General features: G+C 42.3%; 1 protein-coding gene across 1 annotated transcript; it reads left to right on the plus strand.

Moving 5' to 3' along the window:
* Positions 1–6,429: 6,429 nt before the first annotated feature.
* LOC124707322 lies at positions 6,430–9,305 on the plus strand. The gene is made up of 6 exons (XM_047238978.1): positions 6,430–6,724; positions 6,820–6,969; positions 7,067–7,325; positions 7,411–7,629; positions 8,549–8,691; positions 8,785–9,305. Exons 1-6 carry the CDS (start codon positions 6,464–6,466, stop codon positions 9,082–9,084), a joined length of 1,332 nt encoding a protein of 443 aa, XP_047094934.1. The 5' UTR covers positions 6,430–6,463; the 3' UTR covers positions 9,085–9,305.
* The last annotated feature ends 1,139 nt before the right edge of the window (positions 9,306–10,444 follow it).

Genomic DNA, 10,444 nt, shown 5'->3' on the forward strand with positions numbered 1-10,444 from the left:
TCGTCGCTTCCGTCCTACCCCTATATGTGACCTTGCACGGCAAAAAACTCACCACCACCAAACAACTACGCCACGACCCTCGATGGCCTTCGGAGGATGCGCCTCGCAATCTTAACCCTTCATTCTCATATGTTTCCATCACTAATATTCACTGATTGTGGCAGTTGGTGACCTCACCACCAGTAACATGTTCAATTGTAATATTTAAGATTTGACCATTTATTATTAAATATATCAAGAACAACGGGGAAATGCAAATGCAATTACATTCTAATCACCCCATTTATGCATACATTCTAATCACCCCATTTATGCACTTATTAACTTCTAATGAAGACATGAGTCACCAAGTTCAAATATTGATGAAGGAAACATGAGTGAATTGCTACCGATGAGTACCGTGTCTATAATAAAAAAAAACTTGTCAATCGACAAGATAAATAAGACATCAGGGATAAATTTGATCACTGGTGAGCTAAGTGAGATCAAGCACCCCCGGCCATGTTTCTGCTGATCTAAGACCAGAAAACACATCCAACCATTCATTGTTATCATCTTATCTCGGCACACACATCCTCTGCATTTTATTTGTGGTCCGGACTTGCATCTCTCCTCCCCATCATGTTCCATTTTTGTTAGGGAATTTGTAGCAACTAGTTTACGTTTAGTTAGAAAGAGAAATGCATTGTTTTGCAAGTTCGTAGTTAATATGTTATTCCCAATGTAAATGCATTAATTCCCGGTAGATAAATAAGGTGACGAAGCTTAAATAAGCATTGCATCCTCCATTATATTTACAAAACAATATACGGATGAATGCATTGTACGTAACCTTTATCCAGCTAGACACAAAACTCATTTATGCAATGATTTATCGTGTTCAGAAAAGTAAAACAAAAAGAGTTATAAGTCATCATATTACAAAACCCTGAGCATTTTCCAAACAAAAATACAATATATTATATTCCGTTCCTTCCGGAATTTCTTTTATTTTTCTAAGTTATGTGGTATAGTTATTTACATTCAAGAATTATAAGTCTATAAATTTGTTCAGTAATATCTTATAAGTACCTCTGCATGGTAAGTGTCACTTCATATTTATTAGGCCAAAATGCATATTTGTCTAGTTATACATTCCCATTATATTGTAACCTCTTATGCATAAAATATATTGTAATCTCTATTATAACATCAATAAATTAAAATAATAGTATTGTTTACATTGCCAAAGTTGTTAAAAGAATCAGATAAAATGCATTAAGGATTAATATTTGTATGCGAATTAGGTACATCATTCACATATTTTTGACAAGAATACATTTGGAAGTAAGAAGTAATGGCTAGACAAGTCCACTGAATCATTTTATAGACATTGCCAGGTGCAGCCTGTTGGTCATTTTAAGCATACACAAACCATGGTGTGGTTGCCACGCTGGGAGATCTCAACGACTAGACATGATATATTTTTTTAATAGTGGAGCTCGCGTACATTCACAAATAGTATTTCTTGGGCACTAGACCATGTTATGGTCCTTCGGTCAACCTTGACTAGATGTATGAACCTAAAGGTAGAGATCAAATAAAGAACCAGCCTGTGGTTGGCTGGTTAGGAGGGCAGTGACGATCCTCGCCCAGCAGGATTCAAACCTCATGTTTGATACTTAGTGTCTCATAAAGGTGAAATATTTTTCGGTGGGAGATGATGTTCCCATTGATAGCGAATCGTTTGTGGTGATTTCGTGAATCTCAAGATTAGCCTAATCAAATTTCTTAGACTTAGTTTCTCGGGGTGCTCATAGGGGTAGGGGTGAATGTGTGTGCGCATTTGTGGTGATCTACGAGCTTGTATTGTGTTCCAAAAAACAGAGATAAAACAATTTTTTGTTGTTTTACATAGCATGGACCTAGTTACCAACACACCTGATTTTGCATCAATCGAACATGACCACAACTTAAAGGACTACTTGTACTTAAAGTATATTTGCGTACAAAAACTAGCAAATATTCTTAGCACCGTGCAAGAGCGTCCATTTCACAATGTCAATAAGAGCAAATGTGAACCTCTCCATGTCGGTAAACCAATTTGTGAAAAGATCACTCGGTTCTACTCTTGCCGAACACTTCTTATCATCACACAAAGCTATTTGAAGGGGTAGTTAATATTGCAAGTGACGAGTTCTATAGTGTGATGATACGAAGTGTTCGGCAAGAGCGTCCATTTCACAATGTCAATAAGAGCAAATGTGGACCTCTCCATGTCGGTAAACCAATTTGTGAAAAGATCACTCGGTCTGCTCTTGCCGAACACTTCGCATCATCACGCAAAGCGATCATGACTTTGGTTGTTGATGTACTAGCGTTTTTTGAACATATCGTGAAGCCTGCACAATAGAACTTGTCACTCGCAATATTATGCCTACAAAGTTCAGTTGGATATTATCACACTATAGAAGAGTGAGATTAATGTGGTTTACTTTTTTTTGATCGTCTACTATCACTATAGCCAACTGATACGTCTCCAACGTATCTATAATTTCTTATGTTCCATGCTAGTTTTATGACAATACCAACATGTTTTAGTCATACTTTATAATGTTTTTATGCATTTTTCGGGACTAACCTATTAACAAGATGCCGCAGTGCCGGTTCTCGTTTTACTGCTGTTTTTGGTTTCGAAATCCTACACGAGGAATATTCTCGGAATTGGACGAAACAAAAGCCCACGGTCCTATTTTTCACGGAGCCTTCCAGAACACCGAAGAGGAGACGAAGAAGGGACGCGAGGCGGCCACACCATAGGGGGGCGCGGCCCCACCCCTGGCCGCGCCGCCTTATGGGGTGGGCCCCTCGGGCGTCCCCCGACTCTGCCCCTTCGCCTATTTATTCTCTCCGGCGCGAAAACCCTAGTACCGAGAGCCACGATACGAGAAAGTTCCGGAGACGCCGCCGCCGTCAACCCCATCTCGGGGGTTCGAAGATCGCCTCCGGCACCTCGCCGGAGAGGGGAATCATCACCGGAGGGCTCTACATCACCATGCGCGCCTCCGGACTGATGCGTGAGTAGTTCATCCTTGGACTATGGGTCCATAGCAGTAGCTAGATGGTTGTCTTCTCCTCTTGTGCTATCATGTTTAGATCTTGTGAGCTGCCTATCATGATCAGGATCATCTATTTGTAATGCTACATGTTGTGTTTGTTGGGATCCGATGAATATGGAATACTATGTCAAGTTGATTATTGATCTATCATATATGTGTTATTTATATTCTTGCATGCTCTCCGTTGCTAGTAGAGGCTCTGGCCAAGTTGATACTTGTAACTCCAAGAGGGAGTATTTATGCTCGATAGTGGGTTCATTCCTCCATTGAATCCGGGACAGTGACAGAAAGTTCTAAGGTTATGGATGTGCTTGTTGCCACTAGGGATAAAACATCAATGCTTTGTCTAAGGATATTTGTATTGATTACATTACGCACAGTACTTAATGCAATTGTCTCGTTGTTTGCAACTTAATACTGGAAGGGGTGCGGATGCTAACCCGAAGGTGGACTTTTTAGGCATAGATGCATGCTGGATGGCGGTCTATGTTCTTTGTCGTAATGCCCTAAGTAAATCTCATATTAGTCATCATGATATGTATATGCATCTCTATTTGTCAATTGCCCAACTGTAATTTGTTCACCCAACATGCTATTTATCTTATTGGAGAGACACCACTAGTGAACTGTGGACCCCGGTCCATTCTTTACATCTGAAATACAACCTACTGCAATCATTGTTCTCTGTTGTTCTTTGCAAGCAAACATCATTCTCCACACCATACGTTTAATCCTTTGTTTTCAGCAACCCGGTGAGATTGACAAGCTCACTGTTAAGTTGGGGCAAAGTAGTTTGATTGTGTTGTGCAGGTTCCACGTTGGCGCCGGAATCACTCGGTGTTGCGCCGCACTACACTCCTTCACCAACAACCTTCACGTGGCCTTCATCTCCTACTGGTTCGATAAACCTTGGTTTCTTACTGAGGGAAAACTTGTTGTTGTTGTACTCATCATACCTTCCTCTTGGGGTTCCCAACGGACGTGTGCTTTACCGTCACAAGGAGCTGCCTCACACGCCAGCAGCACCAACAACCAACATGCATGAGAGGGAGAATGAGGAAAGGGAAGGAGGATGATAGTGATGGATAACAATTACTCTATTTCATTATGTTCTTACTCCCATGGCGACAAATTGGAGACCCACTGCCACACCTTACAATGATCAACTGGTAAAGTGGTAATGTACAAAGGCCATGGCTTCGTAATTCGCCTTTTTTGTCCTTTTCTAGATCGTTTTATCAGCTGTGTGAGACCAGGTGTTGACTCTTTGCTTATGTCATCTTAGTGTGTGTTTTATAAAATTACCCTTTGTCGAAGAAAATGCATCGATAGTCCTATGAGATGTAGTTCCCGAGCCCTTCGGGATGGGCATTTGGTTTTAAACAAATTTGGATTTCAAGAATGGTAACTAAAATTGGCATTAGGAAACCGAAGATTCGGTTAACCGATAAATTCGGTACAATTTTCGGTTAAAACCAAATAAACCAAAGAAAGCACGTAGTAATTGACATATCGAGCATAAAAGGCATCAACTGCGCAAGAAATCGATAAATTAGCAATAATCGTGGGAGGGAGCTATTCAGGATGTTATGGCCCTGGTGCATCGTTCGTGAGCGATTAAAACAAGGGATAATTAATATTGCGAGCAACGAGTTCTATTGTGCAGGCTTCACGCTATGTTCAGAAAACGCTAGTACATCAACAAGTAAAGTCATACAACGGGTAATTTATGGAACATCTAACACAACCGGCCCTCTATGGAATGATGGGCTTGTGCCCAAATTGATGGTAGGCTGCTTAATTCGGTTTGTTCGGTCTTGATGGGCTGGTGGGGCTAAAAATCAAATTCTACCAAATTTAATTCGGTTAGTATAAATTGAAATCAAAAAATAGCGGCTAATGGAATAAACCGATATTTCGGTTTCGCCGTTTTTATGCCCAGCCCTACCAGCCTGTGTGTGGCAGGGGACTTGAGTTGAGGGGGACGCGACGGAGGGGGGGGGGGGGAATTTATAAGGGCGCGGCTGGCTTTAAATGCAATGGCGTGAGGTGCATGAGGAGCTGGAAAATAGAAACAGGCGAAAGCACAAGTCAATCTATCTGCACACCTCGACTTTCCAACTGATTTTCTAGACAGAGCCAAAGAGCAAGTTATGGAAAAAGGTTACCATGTCGCCCCAAAAAAATGGAAACCTACTTTATCAAAAGCTTGGGAAATGTCAGGACATGGTCAATTGTGGAGAAGTGTTGTCTTCTTTCAGCCCTCCACGTCATCTAAACAAGTCAAAAGATATAAGTCATACAATACATTATCTCTTATAATTAAAGAGAATTAATAAGTTTATAAGGAAAAAGATTGGTAAGACTAGTCATAATAGGTTGTATAGTATATTAGTATCGTGCATATGATATTAATGTACTACCTCCTTCCCAAATCTTAAGGCTTATATTATTTTTGAAAGTTAAACTAGGTTAAGTTTAATTAAGCTTTTACGAACAATCATTAACATGCAAAATACAAATTCAATATCATTAGACAGATAATAAAATATATTTGCATATGGTATCTACAAAATATTATATTTGTTGATAGATTCTTCTAAAAGATTAGTCAAACTTTATTTGGTTTGACTTTTCAAAAAAAAACTTAAGCTTTGGGATGGAGGTAGTACGATGCTATCGCTATAATGCATGGTATAGACTAGTATCATACTCTCATTAGATTCATTAGATTCGTTAATTTGTAGAATCTCAATTCAAAATTGTATATAAAATCTATTTAACATTAAAAAAAATTAGTTCTACGTGTTATGATAGGGTATCTACCTACTACCTCCATACCAGTTTACCAGGGTATTACGCACTTAAAAAACTTTTAACATTAATTTGATCTACTACCTCCATACCGGATTATAGGCCTATTACGCATTTCGATAAAAACTTCAAGTACTAATTTAGTCAACAAAATATGAAATATGTATCACAAAAATTATACTATTGGAAACTTCTTTTAAATATGAATCCAATGATATAATTTTTGTATCATATAACTCATAATTTGTTGACCAAATTTGTAGTTGAAGTTTTTCTCGAAATGCGTAATAGGCCTATAATCCGGTATGGAGGTAGTACAAAATATGAGATATATACCAGGATCCGTCCAAATTCTTAAAACTCCATGACAGTCACCGGCGCTTCCCAGCCACTCACCACCTCTACGTGTCACCGAATCCAGCCATCCATCTAAACCCACAAGCAAATCCAGATCACCACAACCTCCCCGCCACTACAATCAGCTGACCCGAATTTTCCCCAGCCGCGAGCCACGAAATCGGCCGCCGGCCCACACCCAAGCAAACAAAACAATGGCAGCCACATCCGTCGCCTCCGCCCCGCGGCCCCTCCGCGCGACGCCGCGCCAGCCGGTGACCGCCCCCTGCCACCACCACCACCATGCCACGCCGCTCAAAGGCCTCCGAGGCAGGCCGCGCCTCGCCGTCTCTGCCTCGGCCGCCGAGGAAGCCAGCAGCGGCAGCGCCTCGTCGTCGTCCCGGTTCTACTTCAACATCACCGGCTTCCCCTTCCCGCTCGGCCCCTTCCTCAACCGCCGCACCATCCGCACCGAGGTGAGAACAATCAGTCGTCGGAGAAATCCGCACCCTTCTGCTTGCTGATCTCTGAGAACTCTTCTCTGAATGTGTCGTGTCGATGTTGCACGCAGGCCGTGAAGGGCAGCGTGTGGCTGTTCGAGCAGGAGCAGGCGCTGGGCTTCAGCAGCGTCTCCACCAACACCCGCATGACCGTCATCAAGCTCCGCTCCGGCGGCCTCTGGGTGCACGCCCCCATCGCCCCCACCAAAGAATGCGTACAGGTACTGCACTTCAGCTCTGCAGCCAACACTTTGTCCCACTCCCACCTTCAGTGACGTGAAGCTAACCGAGCAGCCACTGTTAATCTGGTGCGCGCAGCTGATCAAGGAGCTGGGCGCGCCGGTGGAGCACATCGTGCTGCCGACCTTCGCGTACGAGCACAAGGTCTTCCTCGGCCCGTTCTCCAGGAAGTTCCCCAAGGCGCAGGTCTGGGTGGCGCCGCGGCAGTGGAGCTGGCCCGTCAACCTCCCGCTCGAGTTCTTCGGCGTGTTCCGGTCCAAGCCCCTGGAAGACGAGGACGACGGCACCCCCTGGGCCGCCGAGATCGAGCAGAAGGTGCTCAGCTCGCCGGAAGTTGGTACTCCCACTTCCTCACTGCACACTCAGAGTCTACTGCTTTTCTGAATGCGCTGATGCGTACATGATGTTCGGGGTGCGTTCAGGCATTGGGCCTTATGTGGAGGTGGCGTTCTACCACAAGCCTTCCAGGACGTTGCTGGTGACGGATGCTGTTATCTTTGTTCCTCGGCAGCCGCCCGAGTGCATCGGCAAAGAGTCGTTGTTGGCAGCTGCAAAGAACGGCCTGGCGGTGAAGATATTGAGCAAAGGGAGGGAGGTTCCTGATGATCCGATTGTGGACAATAAGCTGACCCGGGAGAAAGGTAACTGCTGTCTGAAAGTGGATGTGCTTCCGTACTTTCTAAGTACTGCATTTCTGAACTACTAGGTTGACATTACAGTAAAAAATAAGTAGTAGATGGGATCAGTTAATCTGGCTGCATGTTTTGGTTACGGTAGTGTAGTTCCACGCTCCTCGTCAGAGATATGTCTTTAGAAACTTGTTCATGTTCAAGGCTCATTTGATTCAAAGGATTTGTATATGAATTATGTAGGATTTGTATCTTATGGGGATTTTTCCTACATTAGTTGTTTGATTTATAAGAACATATCTCATAGGAAATAATCCTATAGAAATAATGTAATAGTGCAATTTTATAGGAAAAAAACATTAGATCATAATTCATGGAAAATTCCTTTGACAATCAAAGAGAACTCATTTTCCCATATAATTTAACTAGCCATGACTTCTCAATCCTATATTTTTTCCTATTCCTATTCTTTTCCTATCCTATGAATCAAAGGAGCCCGCAGCTCAGTTGGAGTTTCCACATTTTTTTACAGCAGAAACATTCATTAATCATTTGGAAGGTTATTTTAGCAGGATATATGTGGTGTTTCTATTGCTGGGGCTTCCTGCATCTCACTGTTTTTACTTTATATCACAAACTATGTGCCCCCCGTTAGCAATTCAATTATATGTTAGTGTAGCCATCATCTGCTTTTCAGGGATACCTCATGCCAAAATTGTTAGTTATACTATCTGTACTACCAATACTGATCTTGTCGATAGTTTAAATTACATGAATGATCAAGATTTGTGTCCTCAGATACTTTAATTTCTGTTTGAAGCTTAGTATGTCAAATGCAATATGTAGTATAATGATGTGTTGCTTTGGAAAATGGCATGTACGTTATGGCATAACTAATATTGACATAATAGCCGTGTATATGTTCCAACAGGATGGGAGAGGATGGTACTTCAGATATTGTTTCTTGGCCCCTCAAATCTTCTAGAGCCAAATGCGAGTTTCGCCCAAATGTCACAGAAGTTGATCGTTTCACCAATTGTCAAGACATTAGTTTTCAGCAAAGTTCCGGAGAAGGTACGTCGACGGCTCGCTGCCCTGACTCAGAACTGCATAGTGACATACTATCGGTACTTAACCGACATTCCTTCCTGCTAATATCATCTGTAGGTGAGAGACTGGGTCGACAGGATCGCCAGGGACTGGCCATTTCGACGAATCATCCCCGCCCACTTCCAAGCACCGATCAATGCGAGCCGGTCCGACTTCTTGGCTGCCTTCGCCTTCCTTGACGAGTTCCTCCCAGAGCGACCCCCAGCATCGCCTAGCCTGTCTCTCATATTCGCCTCGTTCATGGGCAAGGCGGCCAGCTACTTCCCCCCGGACGACATGAAGACCCTCTCCTCCCTCGACGACTTCCTGGTCTCTGTCGGTGCTGTCAAGAAGACCGTTTCCGGAAGAAAGCGATGATATGCTGCAAAACTGCTCCATTGTCCATAGTTTTGTTAAGGAGAGTGTCACTACCATTGCTGGTGTACATGGTTTGCATTGTTGAGAAATATAGCTAGTTACTTAGATTACATATCGTGTAGCGATGACTAGTGATCGGATGCCTGATCCTCTCTGGAAGCATTTGTGCAGAGGAAAGTAAACATCATTCTGAACATACCAAATATATGTGCTTGTATGCATCCTGCTTGGTTGATGGGCCAGTGGCAAGGAAGCTTCCTTTTGTGTAAGAAAAAACATACATAAAGTAAAAAAAATGTACAATGAAATGTTAACGCTTTTTTCGATGAAATCTTGAATCAGACCACAACTGAACATTTCCTCTTTTTGTGCACCTTGTGGCAGTTTACAGAAATACATACTTTGCTGTTAATTTGCTTTTCCATATTTTTCGATAATGGGCGATTTATTACTTAAACAAGCAATTACACCTGGCCTAACAGGATGTACACAGCCCTTTCAGAGTCGCAAAAATCTCAAAGTACAAAAACGACTAAGGCGAATTACATATCAATCATGAGCAATTGTAGAACACTTAAGATGATAATGGTGGCCCAATTCGTATATTATGCTGCAACCCATCTAGAGAAAAAGTATCCCTCACCGTATACTCCAACCATGTATAGACCTCCGTAAAGAGGCCTCGGTTCTCCACTCTCTGCAGCGCAGACCACAAACGGAGAATAGGGTGCATATGTATATAACCTGCAAAAGGGAACAATTCTTATCATCAAAAACTTTGTCAATTCTGCATAGCCGGTGATCATTACCATGAAGTCAATTCCCAAAGATATTGGCTACACTAGTCGGAGAATACAGATCCGAAGCTACTTGGATGCATGACCACATAGATCTGGCAAAGCGGCACTGGAAAAAATGTTTGATTGTCTTATTGTGATGACAAAATACACACTCAGTACTTCCAAGCCAATTTTGTTTGACAAGATTATCTTTGGTTAGGATTACCCCTAGACGTAAATACACCTAATTTTTTTAAAAAAAAATTAGCGGTATTTTCATCTTCTGGATCTTCTTGTTCTTATCGACTGGTATGTCAGGTTGGACAATTGCGTTGTATAACAAACTTACGGTGAACTTCCCATTGGAATTTAAGTTCCATCGAAATTCATCCGGCCCTTCGGACAAATGAATGGATTCCAAACGAAGAAGTAAGGCATTCCACGCATTAAGCGTTTGTCCGTATAAGTCTCGTCTAAACGTCACTAATGGAGGTGAGGTCGCAATTACTAAAGCAATGGTATCACTTATGCGACGAACAATCTTTAGTAAGTAGCTTGAAAAACCATTTACCTAGTAGGTT

The sequence above is a fragment of the Lolium rigidum genome, chromosome 4 (genome assembly GCF_022539505.1).
Source record: "Lolium rigidum isolate FL_2022 chromosome 4, APGP_CSIRO_Lrig_0.1, whole genome shotgun sequence".
Taxonomy (NCBI): Eukaryota; Viridiplantae; Streptophyta; class Magnoliopsida; order Poales; family Poaceae; genus Lolium; species Lolium rigidum.

What these genes read in the sequence shown, in the direction of transcription:
- LOC124707322 (XM_047238978.1), top strand. Translation starts at nt 6,464, where the DNA reads ATGGCAGCCACATCCGTCGCCTCCGCCCCGCGGCCCCTCCGCGCGACG. An exon ending in GCTCAGCTCGCCGGAAGTTG is followed by an intron (nt 7,326 to 7,410) that starts GTACTCCCACTT and finishes GGGTGCGTTCAG; the next exon opens with GCATTGGGCCTTATGTGGAG. An exon ending in TAAGCTGACCCGGGAGAAAG is followed by an intron (nt 7,630 to 8,548) that starts GTAACTGCTGTC and finishes ATGTTCCAACAG; the next exon opens with GATGGGAGAGGATGGTACTT.